This window comes from Cibotium barometz, chromosome 8 (genome assembly GCF_041138505.1).
Source record: "Cibotium barometz isolate CiBa-2024 chromosome 8, ASM4113850v1, whole genome shotgun sequence".
Lineage (NCBI taxonomy): Eukaryota > Viridiplantae > Streptophyta > Polypodiopsida > Cyatheales > Cibotiaceae > Cibotium > Cibotium barometz.
In genome coordinates, this window is record NC_141053.1 from 59,840,616 (window position 1) to 59,858,817 (window position 18,202).

The window sequence follows — 18,202 nt, forward strand, 5'->3', positions numbered from 1 at the left end:
ATATTAGCAACATCTGCTAAATTACACAACAACACATAAGTATTAAATCCAATACTTTGTTTTAGCTATCCCTAAATTCATTCGTCTAACACACGGAATATTCGGAATCAACGAAGTGTCATGCTACGAATAAAGTGGTAATTCGGCGTCCCAAATTAACCAAAGAGAGATGGACGGACGAATCATAATATTTTTGTTCATACTTCCTACTTTATTAGCATAGCCGTTTTGTTGCAATGGGACATATATCTAGAACTTATTTATTGTCAATCACTGCGTTATATTCACATTTATTAGTCGGGTGCTAATCTTATCATATATGGGATCTTTTTGACTAAGATACTGACTTCAGAGATGTTATTGTACTTTTTAGACATAATGCTGTCTATTTAGGTAGTGGGTAACAGAGACTTTACTGAGTGATGTGCACTTTGAAGTGAAGTAAAATACCTAGTAGTGTTTCAATCACGATTTCATTGTCTTTGCTCTTTCCACTATGTTAATGTTGTCTAACGACATGTGCCTATAGTGTCCAAATATGTTGTCACGATTGTGACTAACTCTCTTAATCTCTCCCTAAAGACACCTGTAGGGTCACACCCTTGCACATGAGTCACTATCAAAGGACATGTCTATTCATTAAAGACACACCCCTAAGTCCAAAGGACATAACAATTGATTCAAGAGCCACACCCCTTCCCAAGGATGTGCCTCTTCAATTTTACCCTTTCGGCCTCTATTTAAGAAAGGCCCTCTCTCAATGCAATCACTCAGTCTTTTCCTGCAATATTTGTCTTATGTTCATTAATTAAGTCTTAATCATGTTAATAAAGCTATAAAAGCTTTACAGTGGTATCAGAGCTAACTTTTTCTGCCCTGTGACATGCCCAAACCCTAAAATTAGCCCTAACCCTAACCCTAAAATCAGTCCACCCAAACCCTAAAATTGGGTGTAGCAAGTATTGAATGGAAGAGGAGGAGAGAATGCACCATCAAATTCAGCCCCAAACTCCCAATTTTTGCTGATTAATTTCGAGCTAGCCATATGCAGAAAACTCTTGAACAGAGACAAGACAGCACGTAACCCCTCAATACGAAGGCTTACCTTTCAGCCGGCACCCTTTCATGGACAGGCACCCCTCCATTGAATCGGCGCATCCCTTCTTCGTGGATTTTCCTCCAGTCGGCTGCCCGTTGAGAAGCGCACGTCAACTTGCTGATTTTTTATTTTAAAAAAAAGCAAACACGCGTCGTACCCACTCCCAAAGGTTATGACCCTAAGGCTCTAAGTTGCCACGGATACAAACAAAAAAAAACATATTTGAAAAAAAACCCTCAATCATGAATCGGCGCCAACTGCCCGTATTCGTGCAGTTTTCAGCCGCCCTACACGGTTCAGCGTACCAACCTACAGTCGCCTCTCTTCTCCACGGATTCTGCACGCCTCAGCCCCCTTCATCGTTTGCTTCATGCTCTCCACTACATTTGCTTGGACCAGCCGCTTGAAGTTGCAGATTTTTGTTGGATTGCGGGCCACCATCTCCTTGGTGCTTCTCCTATAGCAACAACATTCATTATGGCAATCTTCTTCGGGTGTGATTTTTCCATTTTCTTGGGCATTAAAATCTCACATAATGTGAAGTATTAGAATATCAAAAACTCGCCACTTCATTCTTTTGCAGGCTCTCCACTCATCAGGGGCCAATATCACTTTTTACGGGTTTAACAGCACCTCCCAGATCACGTGGACACACATTACCCTCTTCTCCGACGGCTTATGGCAGAGGAAACCTATAATTTCAGTTATTTACAGGATACACTCTCACAGTCCATAGTGCCCTCTCCTACCCGTGTTTCTCCACCGGTCTCAGGCCCTATTCCAGATGTGGATCATTACTGTTTTATACTCAGGCGTCACCCTTATCTGGATGCTATCCTTCCAAGTGCAACACCATTTTTCATGAATATTGCACCTATTCTGAGAACGTTTATCCATCTTCGTTCACGGTGCGCCCTTCTACACCAAATTATACACCTTTGACACCAGCATCTGCCCCTACCCCTTACCTTCTTCTCCAGTAACAAACTCGTGCGAGCCCAGTCCCATAGGATCACCCTCATTATACTGGATGGTGGTCCATAGCCGCTTCACCAACACGTAGCCTCTCCTCTCACGAGATTTACAGATGCCGCACCCTCCAGCCGATGGTTCTTACTAAAGCCCAGCGGTGTCATCAGCAGCAAAAACCCCCAGAGCCACTTCACCCTACAGCCTCTACATCAGCATCTTCTCTCATGGCTGAACCTGTTGACACACTGGCTCCTCCAGAATGGCAGCAAGCTTTGTAGCAACTTCAGCAGCAATTCCAACAGCAACTCCAGGAGTCCATGGCATCCTTGGCTTCACAGATCCAGCAGCTCCACACAAATCGCCACTCCTACACAAGTTCCGTACCAGCAGCAAATGTTTCAGCAACAGTACCAGCAGACGCAGACGTCATTCCTTCTGAGGTATAAGACGACAACCTTAAAACTCTTTATCGTCTTTTACAAGCCAGTAAAATAAAGAAATTGAAAATTAAACCCCCTGAATCTTATGGTGGTCAGTGCAATAAGTGCATCTTAGACCAATGGCTCTACAAACTGCGGTTATACTTTGAAACCATGACCCTTTCTGATTCAAAAAGGTGATTTTTGCGGTATCCCTCCTCAAAGACATTGCTTTATTCTGGTGGCAACGTCAACAACACGCCGGAAAATCAGTTACAACGTGGGAAAAATTCGAGCGGGTTCTCCGTAAGCAGTTCATACCTGTCAATGCGGATTTCCAAGCCCGTACTCGCTTACGCCATTTGGACTAAACTGGTTCCTTGGCCTCTTATATCTCCTAGTTTACCAACTTGATACTGGAGATTGACTCCTTGTCCCCAGCGGACGAACTCCATGCCTTTGTTGAAGCCTGAAGGTCTTAGCCCCACACTGTGTGCCGATGTTCAAAAATATAGTCTTGTCGATCTTGCCGATGCCATACGTTACGTTGAGCGCATTGCAGACATTAATTCTCGAAATTCGGCCTCTTTCGGTCGAGCTAATGCCTTTTAGAAAGCTAGTGGGTCTCGTATGAACCGAGATAGTCGAAGAGAATCTTCTAGCACGTCTACCTCCCGGCCTAGTCCCCAATGGAATAATTCTCAACACCCTCGCCAATCAGAAGAATCGTCCTCTTTTCAGTCCCGACGTCCTCAGTCCTTCCAACCACGCAATTTGGATCGTGGACGGGAACAAGGACGTGACCAATCTCGCAATCCTCATCCTTCCACGGTCCCTTCTGGACAGGATCAACAAAAGACAGGATTGTGCACAATTTGCAATGGACCTCATCCATAGTCATAGGGGACGGAAGGGACGTCTGCTTGGAACGCGGGGACGCCGAATCGGGACGGAACAGCGACGGGGACGGACGGACGTCCCCCACGACGCGTCACTCACAGGGGACGGGGACAGGGACGCCTCAGGAACGGGGACGCCGGTGGGGGACGGCTTTGTGGGGGGACGGCAGAGAGCCGTTGCGTTTTTTTCTAGCTGTTTTTTTGCCGTTGCGCTCGCCGTTTTTGGCCGTTGCGCTTGCCGTTTCTAGCCGTTTATGGTGGCTGTTGGCTTGGCCTTGGGCCTTGGCCCTTGAGCCTTGAGCCTTTGAGGCTTGGCCCTCTCTCTCTCTCTTGCCCTTGAGGCTTTCCTCTCTCTCTCTTGCCTATCTATATAAGAACAAGCCTCTACAAGGCTACAAGCACACACAACTCCCAAGGCTCAAGCTTTCTAGCTTCCAACTTCCAAGTTCCAAGCCTCTAGGCTCTCACACAAGGCCCGCGGGCCGCCGCCCTACTATCTAGATTCTCTCTCTCTCTCTCTCTCTCAAGCCTCTTGAGTCTTCCAACTTCCACACCACCATTGAGGAGGAGAAGATGAGGCATGCCCGCCGCCTCAACATTCGAGTCACAGGTATAGCCGAGACACCTGACTCCACTCCCGAGAAAGATGGACAGCTTCTATGCATGAAGCTCGGCTATAAGGAAGAGCACCCTCTCCCCTTCACCAAAGCATGGAGAGCCACGAAAGACAACACGCAAGCGAGCCCTCATCCTACAGTTTGCAGGAGAGACGGAGAGGGTCACCTTCATGAGGAAGAGGGTCATACTACGGGGTTTAGAGGGAGCTCCTATTTTCTTGGATGATGATCTCACAAGGATGCAGCTTGAGCATAGGAGAGCTTGCATGCCACGAGTCTTACACGCGAGGAGAGAAGGCAAGAAGGCCTTCTATCAAGACGGTCGGGTCATCATTGATGGCCGGCCCATGGATTAGCGGTTTGGGGCCTATGGGACACAGACCAGGCCACTGACAGAGATACACATGGCAGTATGGAACTGTAATGGTTCACTATGGGTGCAGCCTGGACGACTGGAGCATGTTATGGTGGGGAGAGACATCATATTTCTGACAGAGACACATCACAGCCTAGAGAGAGGGCTACCTCGAGTAGAGGGATTCCAGTGGGAGTCAGCATACAGGAGGACCACACGCCAAGGTACCTCGAGAGGGTCGGGGGGAGTAGCAGTTCTATTCAGACGAGAGCTACAGGGGAGACTAAGAGTGGTAGCACAGGATCCAAAGGCCAGATACATGTGGATCAGCTTACAGCTCTAACAGGACAGGGTTATATACATAGCTCTATGTTACTTTTCTCCATCAGGATCCTCCTATGTCATTACAGAGGACATGCCACAGGAGGAGGAGACAGGAGCCTCACCATACACTTGTCTGTCAGAGGAGATTATGCATTACTCTACACTAGGGAAAGTATTTCTTCCGGGCGACTTCAATGCCCACACACAGAGCAGACAATGTGAGGTGTATGACTATGATGACATGGAGATCCTCCACCCTGTGGATCCAGAGGAGATAGGGGCTAGTCGGGCATCCGAGGACACTGGACCAGACAGAGGACATTATGGGGACCACTTACTAGAGTTGGGAGACAGGCATCGTCTCGTTATTTATAACGGGATGCTACAGTGGCCGGGATCAAGAGGGCTGACATGCTTCCCACATGGGGGTCATACACGGACCGGAGGCACGGTGGTAGACTACATTATGGGGTCTTTGGAGGCATCACAGCTTGTCACCTCATTCTCCATTCCACCTCGTCCTATTGGGGCAGATCATACATACTTGGCATTTTCACTAGCCGGATCACCGGTATCACCAGCCCCCCACATACCGACGCCACACACTACCATCTACTTCACACATGACATGGCAAACATATACACTGGCAGAGTAGAGAATGGGCTCCTACTCATGGATCCCCTGGCACCTATGGATACCATTACAGCCCAGCTGGCATCACTCCTACACACGGCTGCATTACAGAGCTTCCCACATCGTGTCCACTCAGGAGAGCCTGCGAGATTTGGGACTGTGCCCCAGAACAGATGGTATGATGACGAGTGCAGAGCCCTATACTCACGGCTCCGCATACAGAGAGCCTTGGGAGCCATCACAGAGCAGGAGTCGAGGAGAGAGATGAGGAGACTTACTTGCCGCAAAAGACAGGCCTTCGCAGAGATACAGGAGCTAGAGATCTTTCATTTCTTCATGAGTAGAGATAGCCCTGTCTCATGGCGGCACTTCAGAGAGCCCCGGACACCGACACCTATTGCAGACCCACAGACATGGCACACATATGCAGAGGGCCTATACCACGCCCCACAGCAACCACCTATACCTCAGCCACAGGAGCCTCGACCTACCACAACTAGCTTCTTTACCCACTCGATGGTACAGGAAGCTATCCGCCACCTACAGCATGGAAGGGCCGCCGACCATATGCGCCTACAGGGTGAGCATCTCATATATGCAGTAGATTCTTTGGCTCCTTTTCTTGCACACCTGTTTAACAGGGCACTAGCAGAGGGTTTACCTGCGGAGTGGACGATGCACACCATTGTGCCGATTCACAAAACAGGGGATATGCTCGATCCGAGCAACTACAGGACGGTTATGGTTGGCCACGTGCTGGCCAAACTCTATGGTGCAGTGTTGGAGCAAGAGCTTAGCTTATATGCTGAGCGAGCAGGTTTACGCTCATCAGGGCAGGCAGGCTTCAGGAGAGCTTTCTCTACCACTAACCATGTATTCACTTTGAGATGTATGATTGATCAGGCCAGAGTGAGGAAGAGAAAGCTCTATTGCTGCTTTGTGGATTTCCACGAGGCATTTGACACAGTACCACGAGAGAGGCTCTTTTAGCGCATGTAGTCTCTTGGCATACCAGCAGATATGACATGGGGCATCTATGCATTATATGAGCAGGTTTTTGGGCGAGTCAGATGTTCAGGAGGTATGTCCGAGACTATTGCTAGCACCATTGGTGTGAAGCAAGGCGCATGATACGCAGCAAACCGTCAATACAAAAAATGACATTATCCGAGCAGAGTTTGCTGCGCCTCCTATGATGGTAGAGGCCATATTTCAGACTATATGCCTGGTACACAGATTCAGAGAGATGCCACAGGACAGATTGTCATACAGAGCTTTTGAGGCATCTAGACAGTTGGCTGAGGCAGGAGTCAGAGGATCATGGTATGCACAGGTCACACATTGGTTCTCACAGCATGGCCTAGACATGGATCATCTACCACCATTCCAGTATGACAGGGATTCACCACATATCCGTCTCTCATAGTGAGAGGAACAGAGTATTGAGACAGGATCTATGGCAACTCTATACACGAGAGACATGGATATCGCCTGCAGAGCCTCTTCCACCAAAGATGCTATACTACAGAGATCACTTCATGAGTATCACTGATGATGGATTCATAGAGAGGCCTAGATACATGGAGGGCTTTTTACCACACGGCTCCCGAGTGGCTATTGGTCAGCTTAGAGTTTCATCACACCGATTGGAGATTGAGACTGGCAGATGAGCACGAATCCCCCGAGAGGAGAGGGTATGCAGATTGTGTAGAGAGGAGGTGGAGAGTGAGGAGCATTATGTATGCAGATGCAGAGCATATATAGCCATCAGAGAGAGATATCCCATTTTATTCAGAGAGCCACATTCCCTACGCCAGATCTTTGAGGCAGCAGACCAGCGCATACTGGGGAGATTTATTCTAGACATACAGCACCACAGAGAGACATCATTATAGGCTTAAACAGCTCTAGAGGGAGGACGACAGACACAAATTACTACATTTTTTTAGAGATCCATCCCACTCCCAGCCCCTACACGGCAGGGAATTACTCTCCAGAGAGCAAAGACACTCAGAGCCCGCAGGAGACAGAGGACACCTAGCTTTCGGACACCACGCCTATACCAGAGAGAGATGAAAGAGATCAGAGCTCAGTTTCACAGAGAGGGTGCGGAGCGACTGGCTCGCTTCAGAGCACACCCAGGCATGTTCTTCAGGGAGCTGTGGACACCCCCTTCATTGATGTATACCATTTTATACCCCCAGTATGGTACAGGATGGAGCTAGCTAGGTTGCATATCATGATTGTATACTCCATGCATATAGCTTTGCTAACTACACCCCATCCGCTCATGGAGGCGGTTCTCGACCATGGGTATGCAAGCTTTGCCCGTACCGGCGAACGGGTGGGGCCGACAAAGTGCGAGCCACCTCTTGCATGAGAGTGGGCATGAGGTGAGGTTTTGCACGAATGTCACGCCCGAGAAGAGACGGGAACTTCTTGACAAGCTTAGCATCTACGAAGCGGTCGAAGCGACAAGAAGGACACCACGAGTGGCCGTGGATCCCGCGACGATGGGGAGAGGAACTCAAGCCTCTACAATGGAGTCATGTGGTGGATCGGGATCATGCACACCATCACCTTCACCATCAAGTCGGAATGTTACTCCATCCACGACGCCGGCACCCTCCATCTCCACGGCCTCTCAACCATTACGTGGCCCACGGCGACAATCTACACTTGGGGAGAATTGGAACCCCAAGTTGAAGGAGGAGGTGGATATGGCGGTGGCCCGCTTCTTCTTCCACGACCACATTGCCTTTCAAGCGGCTAGGTAAGTGCAATCGATCATTGCCAATTCATCATTCATGTTTTCATCATCCTAGTCCCCTTCTCATTAGTAAATTAATTTCTTGAATAGGTCGGAATACTTCAAGGTCATGGTTAAGAAGATTGGGGAGTATGGCTCAACCTATACGCCCCCCTCATCCGAGAGCTTGCGCACTACATTGCTCGAGAAGGAGAAGCGCATTGTAGAGCAAGCGGCCGACAACACAAAGCGGCAATGGGAGAGGAACGGAGTCTCCCTCATTGTGGATGGATGGAGTGACACCCGCAATAGGAGTATTCACGGCATGGTTGCATATTGCCGCGGAGAGATGTACTTCATCTCATCTCATGATGCATCCGGCACTGGGAAGAGCGCGGATGTGCTTGCGGCGGAGTGGGCTACCACCATGGAGATTGTTGGCCCCGAGCATGTAGTGGGCTTTGTTGCGGATGGGGAACCTTCCAATAGGGCGGAGGGAGCTATTCTCCAAGGTATGTATGGACATGTCACGGTGTCCTTTTGTATGGCTCATTGCCTAAACAACCTCCTCAAGGACATCGGGGCATTACCATGGATCAGCCCGCTCATTGAGGAGGCCAACACCATGGTCTCCTTTGTCCTCAACCACCAAAGACTTCGGCATGAGTTCAACAAGAGGTCATGTCTCTCTCTCCTCACATATTCCAACACCCGGTTTGCCTACAACTTTCTCATGTTGGGCCAGTTGAAGGATTGTAGCGGTGCTTTAAGGGGGCTTTTCCTTAGCGACGAGTTTGTCGCCATGCAAGAGTCCCATACACACACTGGCCAAGAGTGCAGGCTACGGGCGGATGACGCCTCTTGGTGGGAGCGTGTGAAGACCACAAATGCTATGGTGAGGCCCATAGTCCACCTATTGAGGATTGTAGACGCTATGCAACCATGCATAGGCAAGGTCTACGAGGCCATGGATCGCATGAATTGAAAGACTTCGTGCCTGACGAAGACAGATACGAGGAGATCCATGCCTTGTGTCTAGGAAGGTGGAATTCCTACTACTCTCCATTGCATGCAGCAGCTTATGTGGTGGACCCAGAATTCCAAGGCAACAAGCAGGAGAGCGACCAGGAGGTGAGCGCTGGATGGAGGATCATCTTGGATCGTCTTGTGCCTGATGCATCGGTTAGGCGCAAGATCACGGACCAGCTTTCGATGTACAGGTCATTTCATGGCTCCTATGGCTGTCATGATGCACAGGTTGACCGCTCCAAAGTTGGTGCTGCTCTATGGTGGGAGGACTTTGGTTCAGATGGACCGGAGCTGCAGCAGCTTGCCATCCGCATACTTAGCCAGGCCGTCAGCTCCTCTTGCTTGGAGCAACTTTGGAGTACCTACAGCCACATTGCCTCTAGGAAGAGGAACCGACTCGGGGTAGAGCATGCCAATGACCTTGTCTTCGTCAGCGCGAACTTGCAAATGCTTTGCAAGAGCGTGACCAAGAAGGCAGATTCCTTCACCGAGTGGGAGATGAGTCACCAAGAAGAGCAACGAGGGGATGAGGTGCAGGAGCAGCATGCCAGTGAGGATGAGACTGAGGATGAGCTTGATGCTTCTTTGGCACAAGCTACCCATGACCATGAGGCGAGCACTTCACGTGGATGATCATTCATGGATCATGATTCATGGGCCTTACTACTTAGCTCTAGCTTCTAGCCTCTAGTCTTCAGCACTTTTTTGTCATTGACTCATTTGAGTCCGTCCATGTATTCTGCCTCTTAAGGCTTAGTCCTGACTCCTGACTCTTGAGTCATGACTCATTTTGTATCTACTTAATTATTAATATGACTCAAAAGCTTACCATTTTAGTGTAAATTTGTGCTCATTTTAATGTACTTCCAAAGTAGAATAACTGTAGGGTAGAAAAAAAATTTAAAAAAAAAGTATTTTTTGGGTGCCGTTCCCTCCCCCGTCCCCGTTCCCTACTTGTGGCCGTTCCCCGTCCCGCCTCCGTCCCCGTCCCCCGTCACCGTCCCCCGTCCCTTGTGACTATGACCTCATCGTTGGTTTGAGAAAGACCAACCCATCGACAGAATTCTAATGCTGAACCCTCCGCTTCCGAGGAGAAACCCCAATTGCTGACAAAGGAAAGCATGCGGTTAATCACCATGCTATTGCACATGCTTTGGTGATCACCGCTACTGCCACAGCTCAAACTACCTCTTCACCGTTGCCCCAGCGGTCTACTCAGGTTTTGGTTCTTCAAGGTTCTATTTCCAATCACCCTATTCATGTGCTCATTGATAGTGGGTGTTCTCATAACTTTGTGGGAACCACCTTGACCCCGAGATTGAAGATTCGGACTTCTCAAAGTGCTGTTATTTATGAAGTAGAGCTTGCCGATGGTTCCACATCCTTGTGTAACCCCGTTGCCAAACACCTCTCCTTTCGAATTCAGCACTATCGTGACAAATTGGATTTCCAAGTCATATCTTTGGCACATTATGATATGATTCTTGGTCAAGAATGGTTGTATCAATATGATCCCCTCATCAGTTTCCGGAACATTCCATACAATTTGCTCAAAATGATATACTTATGGCACTCGAAGGCATCAGAGACCAACCTTCTACACCAACCCTTTCAGCTCTTCAAGCAAAACGGTGGGTCCGCAAGAGCGGTTGTTCCTCAGCACTTTTAATGGTCTGTTCAGCCAATGATCCTCTCGAGGACATGGATACGAAGGTGATGTACCTCAAGCAACCTTTCTTTGCTCCATACTTGGATCTTTTTCCTCAGGAGCTTCTTGCGGTTCTCCCACCTCGGCGACTAGTCGACCATGCTATTGATCTCCTTCCTGGCAGTGCTCTAGCTACTCGTGCTCCATATCGAGTTTTCTTTTACAGAATCTCAAGAGATACAACAACAACTTACTCAACTTTTGGAGAAAGGACATATTCGACCGAGCAAAAGCCCTTTTGGAGCTCCAGTACTTTTAGTGAAAAAGAAGGATAAGTCTATGCGCCTTTGCATCGACTATCGTGCCCTTAATAAGTTGACTATCAAGAAAGTATCCTCTTCCGCGCATTGATGAATTGTTTTATCAATTGCTCCATGCAAAGGTCTTCTCCAAAATTGATCTTAAGTCTGGATATCATTAAATTCGCATTCGCGAAGGTGATGAATATAAGATAGCTTTTTGCACAAAATATGGTCATTACGAGTACCTGGTCATGCCATTCGGGTTAGCCAATGCCCCTGCAACATTTATGAGTCTAATGAATGATCTTTTTCATCCTTTTCTGGACAAGTTTATCATTATCTATCTTGACGACATCCTTGTGTTCAATCGTAATATGAAAGAACACAAGAGCAAGAGAGAAAATGTGGACATACTGCAGCTTCAATGCTTCATAGCTATAGAAACGAGAGCTCAGAGAACTCTTTAAATTCTAGATTTGCCTTATGCACTGCACAAGGCAAGTTTAAATAGAGAGAGAGAGAGAGAGAGAGAGAGAGAGAGAGAAAAGAAAGAAAAAAAGAAAGATTTTATTAACGTCTTCCAAAAGACCAAACTCGGCCTATGAGACAAATCAGTGTACCTGTGTGGGGTATCCTCTGTCATCCCAACAAAATAGAGAGAGAGAGAGAGAGAGAGAGAGAGAGAGAGAGAGAGAGAGATATTAAGCGTCTACTAAAAGACCCAAGGGCCTATGAGACCAAAGTGATACAATAATGTCCATGGCATATCTCATCATGGAATGGAAAATAATACAGAAAGAAAACATAAACATAGCTATCTCACTAGGGAGATACAAAACTGTCCATGGAAACTCATCATGGAATACTAAGAACATAGAAACATCAGCTCCGAGTAGATGGTATGCCACTCTCCAAAATATCAAGCATGGGGCTAATGAGTATGGCCGAGAGGTCTCCCTCACCTATGTCACGTGGAAAGGTAGCTCGATGGCGGTGGAGCATGTCTTGGATCCAGAGATGATGAGGTGATCGTGGCCGATGGGAGGGGGGGGCGGGGGCGTCGAGCACGCTGGCGTGCGGAGGCTCGGTCCGAGGTAACTCCTCTCGGGCGAGGTAGGTCCAGAGCAGCTCGTGGAGGGTCCACAAGATCCACTATATCGATGTCCTCCAACTCCTGGGTCCGAGAAAAACTGGTGATAGTTGGCTAGCGAGGGAGGGGGCAGGGTGGCTAGGGCCGAAGCTCTCTCAAGAAGGTGTCCCTGTGTCTACGGAGCTCAAGCAGGAAGAGGCCTAGGCAACACTGGTCCTGGAAGTTAATGTTCCTAGAGAGTGGACCAAATCCCTCACGAAATAAACAGTGAAACCTCTCGCGGATCTCATAGTATACTAGGCAGCGGCATATGTAATGCTCCTCAATCTCAAACCTCTGTGTGGCATAATCGGCAGATCCTCTCCTCTCTGGATCTCCATATGAGCTTCCCGGCTCTGAAGATGCGCTCAGCTCTACGTTTCTCCACTCTAAGGCAATGGGATGAAACCCGTATCTGGCCAATCGCAATCCGCATGGCATGGGATATGTGAACACTCAAGTAGCCCCGCTGCTGGATGAATCCATCCTCAGTGAGTGTGAGGAAGTGATCTCTATAGAAGTGCATCTTCGTGGGGAGCTCCGGAGGTGTGATCCATGTGCAGTGGGTGTAGAGGCTGAGAAGATCTAACCGGATAACCCGGTTGGTATCCTCGTGAGACAGCCGGAGAAAAGGGGAGTCCAAACTATACTGAAGAGGGGGTAAGCGGTCCATGCGGAGCCCATATACTGAGAACCAAGTGGAAACTAGTGCATACCATACTCCAGAGTGGCCCTCATGTGCTAGCTGTCTGGAGGACTCCAGGGCAAGCCTCGGGTACCTGTGGGGATCCATGTGACTGATGCGATGGAGGTATGTGACTATCTGGAAGAGTGCATCCACTACCATCGGGGCTGCAGCAAACTCTGCTTGGATAATATGGTGTGGGACTGATGGTTTGCTGCGGATCATACGGGAGAACATCATGTCCTGGGGCCTCTCAACTCGCTGCCAATCCTCATCGGATAAATTTGGCTCCCAGAAGGCTCCTCCATACATCAAGGCTGGTGTGACGAGGGTGTCAAAAAGCCAATCCTGGGCTCCCTGAAATGTGCCCGAGAGCACTGCCACTCAAGTAAGCCCAAGGCTGCATATCCCCGTGTCACTCTGGGATGTGCTGCGAGAACCATGGTAAAGCGTGGGCCACTGAAAGTGACACCACGGTAGACATAGGATGAGACAATCTCCACAGGATTCCCTCTATATGTGAAGCTGAATCTGGATGGGAAGGGGCGAGAGGTATTGAAGACCGTTACCTTGGTTTTACCAAGGTTAACAAAGAGGTCCCGCTAAGTGCAAAAGTCATGTAAGGCATCCAACTGTCTCTGAAGCCCCTCCGCTGAGTCTAAGAGGAGGACGATGTCATTTGCATAAAGTAGTATGGGGATCAATATGCTTGCCAGTGTGGGACCAGCCCCGCCTAATCCATCTATGAAGCTCGAGATGTCATCAATGTAGAGGCCAAAAAGCGTGGGTGATGGAGGGCAGCCCTGTTTCACCCCAATAGTGTTGGAAATCTCCTATGATGTACCTCCTGGGGCTCTCACTCGTCCGGTGACGGACTCAGAGAGAGAGAGAGAGAGAGAGAGAGAGAGAGAGAGAGAGAGAGAGAGAAGTCGTTATGCAAGGTAGCAAGATTTTTTATCTTTTTTCTTTTTTTTATTAATAAAAATCCTCTTTAACCAGGTGCCTCGTATTTGTTTCTTCTCCAGGTTGGCAACACGCAGGCCGTTTTGAATTTGGTATTAAATTTCTTGTGCGCCGTTACGAGTTAACATGGCGTGGCTTCACGTTTGTGTGGCTGACCGATTTCTTGTTCGTTGTTTCGAATTTATGTGGCTGGCCAACGACTTGCATGCGGCGCCCTATCGAATTGTGTGGCTGGCTGCTGGCCGCCGCTTGCAGGGTGGTTAGACGCTCATTAATGAGCAACGTGGTCAAAAAGTGGCCAAACGGTAAAAGCCTACGCGACGTGGCCGACACCTCATATTCGTTCAAACCAGCCATGGAACGTGGTATCGGCGTTCCCGGAACGCACACTATGTGCCAAGCCCAACTCACCCGTCCCCATGGGTTCCCACGCTCCCTGCGCAATCTTCATGGCATTCCCACGTTCCCTGCACTCAGGAACGACGTTCCATGTGACTATGCTCCTTGCCTACTAGCACATGCTCAGTGAATGTTGACGGATAATGGTCCTTCACCGTGGCTGCATTAACCTTTTAGAGGTTAACACAAACCCGAATCTTTCCGTTTTTCTTGGACACTACAACTATTGGGGATAGCCATTCCGTGTGCTCTATCTCGTAAATGAATCAAGCTTCGATGAGTTTGTCAATTTCGTCCTTGACCATTTTGGAGTAGGCCCTATGTCTTGATGTGGCCATGCTCCTTCCACAACGGGAAAAGTGAGTTTGACCACCTCCGGGGGTACACTTCATGTCCGTATATTTCCAAGCAAAGCAGTCTTGGAATTCTGTTAATAGACCAATGAGGTCTTTTTCTTCTTCTGGAGATAGGTCCTTTCCAATGTATCTAGATTTGGGATCCTCGTCAAGTTCTGCTATGTTAACCTCCTTAACTTCAGCCGGTCCATTGTAAGATGTTTCAGACTTCCCATCAAGGGTTCTCTTCGCCTTCTCAAAGTGTACAAAGTAGTCACCCACATTGTACGTTTTGAAATGCTCAGGCAACTGTCTAAGGTCATCAAAGTGCAAGCGTTCTCTTGCAGGACACGATTAGCTTCTTTTTCAACATCTGCTAAGGCTTTGTTCTTTACCCTTCTTGCGGAGCGAGAGAGTTTTATAGACTCGTGCAATCCTGTAGGTTCATCTCTCTCCGTCACAATTAACCTAACCGAAACTTCAACTTCCACTAATGGAAAAAGTCTACATGGGAGTCTAAGGCTTCGACGTATCATAGCCAATGGTCTTCATTTCTTCGCTGGAAAAGATATAGATCACCCCTTTTTGATCTTTTTGGGCCCCAAGCTACCTCCTCTAAGTCATGGATATTGCCTTCAAACTCCGACACACGTTGCATTGCTGCAGCGCGCAACATATATATGGAAGTGATTTCCTTGCCATCAATTGTGGCGTATCTTCTCGTGCATGTTCTCATTGGGAGGATATCCATAGTTGCAAGAATGTGCATCCAATTTTCAAAGTCTTCCAGCTCTCGAAGTGAGGCAAACTCTAAGCTCTCACATTCCTTGTCCAACATTTTATGACAAGTTTCGCACATGTTTAGCTCCGCGGTGTTATTAGAGGTTATCAAGTCTTTTGACAAAAGGTCCACCACTCATAGGATGATTTTTCCATGTTCGTAAATTTACTTTGAGGGTTTCATTCCTTTTCCGAACGTAGATGTGGTATGTGTCCCAATCATCGACTATTCGGGTCTCTCTCATGAAGGGTCTGCCAAGGAAAGGGCCTCCGCATTCCAACGTGCCCGATGCACCCAGCCCCCCGGACGTCAGCCACAATCCCCTCATCAACTCCAAATCCAGAACATGCTCCATAGCCATCGAGCTACCTTTCCACGTGAGGTACGTAAGGGAGACCTCTCAGCATACTCATTAACCCCATGCTTGAAATTTTGGAGAGTGGTATACCATCTACTGGGACCTGATGCTTATCCCATGTTTCATGTTTCATGCTCCTGGTATTCCATGATGAGATTTCCATGGACAGTTTCGAATCGCTCCAGTGAGAGAATTTTGTTGCGAGTGCCAAGTGGGACTCATACACGTGGAGTCATTTAAGATTGGACACAAACCCTTTGGAGGGCCAGAGGCCCCCACTCCTAGAGATCCAGACTATCCACCTGTAAGCACCAAATCTGAAACAATTTTCGGCACCCTACAGCAACACCGCCCAGCCAGTGGACATATGGAGCATATGTGACACTTTTTGGTCTCACAGACCCATTGGGTCTTTAGTAGACCTTAATAAAAGCTTTCTTTCTTTCTTGCTCCATAATGTCTCTTGCCCACACTCCTCTGGCCACTCCATGATGCCTCGGAATGGTATCCCACTCCCAGGCATGGAGCACATGATATATGTTCACTCTGTTGCCATCTTGCCCAACAAGCTGTTCCTGATGATGTTATGGGAAAGATTGTAGCTTTCTTGTGATAACCTTGTGAAACCTACACAAAAGATTTATGTATTTCCAAATGATTCTTCAAGTACTGAACTGCCAAGCATAAGGTCCTGAGGTGATGCTAAAGGCAGGTTTAAAAAAATCAGGCAGCTAGAGACATGAACAAGGAAAGAGTACGTTTTGAACCTGATAATCTCGGGATCCTCCAATTATGGACACTACCACGACATGAGAAAGACTGAGACTCGATGTTGAGCTTCTGCGTCCGGGCCGCTTCGAAGGGTTATAACCCTTTCTCCAAGCTCTATTGACACAAGAGAAGTAGTAACCCAGAGAAGGCTGAGTTGCAACAGGGGGTGACCTGAAAAGGATGGCTAAAACATTATTATGATCAATATCTGTCTGTTCCAAAATATTATGGGACTTAATGCAGGAATGCACGTGTTACATCACCTGTATCTACAGTGTTCCTCTAAGGATGGGTTCATAAGAGGAGGTCGAGAGGGCTATGCTACTGGGTGAGGTGGCCAGGTAGGGGAAAAACGCCCTCCCTCTAGCATACCCATCCTTGAAGGAACCCTGTTGATGCAGAAGATGTAACAGCAAATCTATCGAGATGCCAGATTACAAATAGTATCGACAGTCTCCATAATAGTGTGTCTACTGATTACAAATACTACTGACAGTCTACACATGGATTCTTTCTCTAAACGTCTCCATGTGTAAAGAAAACACTTACAGATGAGGGCTCGAAAGTGTGAGCACTGTTTGAACAGCACCTTTCCTTAAGCCTGCATGCACTACTGTTGCTCGAGCCACAAATCCTCCCATGGAATGCCCCACCAGGATGACACTTTTAGGCAGTGTGTCTGCAAGATCTGCCCTGTCCTTGAATCTAGCTTCCAACGAAGCTTTGTATCTATCCAAAATCTTAAGAAACATGATTCAACCTCATTAACAGCTGCAAATGAACCCCTATAGTTCACCAAAATTGCTTGAGTATGAAGAAAGAAGTTTCTGTACTTAAGTCTCTTACCCTATGGATTGCTTGCACAACATACTCGGTATGTTCTTCCAATATTCTTCCATCCATGGCTGAATGCTCCCCATCGAGATCCACAGAGAACCAATCCAAATGGTTATAATACTGTCTCTCCACTTTTTGCAGCTCTTCCTTGCCTCCAATACCATTTACTCTATTGATCCCATTTGCTTCATAACCTGCCTCTTCAATTGTCAATGCTCCTCCCTGGTAGAAGCTTTCTTCCAAAGGTCCACCATTAAACGCTCTATCTGACTCTGCAGCTAAGGACCGTACCTGTTGAAACAGAATTTCAAATGATTTTGGGCTATTTACATGTCTGCGTAAGTATATTACGTATAGAGCTCAAAAAAAGTGGTGCATCCTACTACTATTTCCCTTTCTGCAATCCTTGCCTTGATTTTATTACTACTTCTAAAAAGCAGTACTCAGTATAAATTTGCCATGAAATGCTATAAATATTCCTACTCACATAAGTACACATCCCTTAGCCTCACTAGCCAGTGTTTCTAGGCTCAGAGTATTGGCAATCAATGCTCCAAAGCCCTCTATCATTTCAAATCAAGGCCAGATTTCTCCATTTGTAGGTCTTCAAAATCTTTATTGTTCTTGATAGAATCTAAAACACAGCATACCTCAAAAATTGGAAGGAACATTTGGATCTTATGATTTCTAAAAGATATAGGAAGGAGCTGCCTTCTCACACTACCCTCTCAAATGCGCATGTTTCCTTCCATCTGCTCTCTATTGTTCCACCCAAACATGGTAGAAACAATCTTCAAGAGAGCACGTAGAACAAGAGAACACTATGTTGGGGTAAAGGCGTTATGCCCACCCTTATAGTGTGTACAAGCCCATAAGTTATAGTACATAGTACACTTA

General features: G+C 47.6%; 1 protein-coding gene across 9 annotated transcripts in view; it reads right to left on the bottom strand.

Moving 5' to 3' along the window:
- Nucleotides 1-18,202, bottom strand: part of LOC147636500 (GPI inositol-deacylase A-like) — a 153,149-nt gene that overhangs the window by 105,397 nt on the left and 29,550 nt on the right. For 7 of the 9 annotated variants that reach the window (XM_086801963.1, XM_086801965.1, XM_086801962.1 and 4 more), the window contains exons 2-4: nt 17,315-17,596; nt 17,018-17,208; nt 16,465-16,639 (exon numbers count right to left, since the gene is read on the bottom strand). In XM_086801963.1, coding sequence (XP_086658089.1) covers nt 16,465-16,639; nt 17,018-17,208; nt 17,315-17,596 — 648 coding nt within the window. Of the gene's footprint in view, nt 1-16,464; nt 16,640-17,017; nt 17,209-17,314; nt 17,597-18,202 lie in introns of those variants that run through there. The other 2 variants (XM_086801969.1, XM_086801970.1) reach the window with 1 other exon arrangement.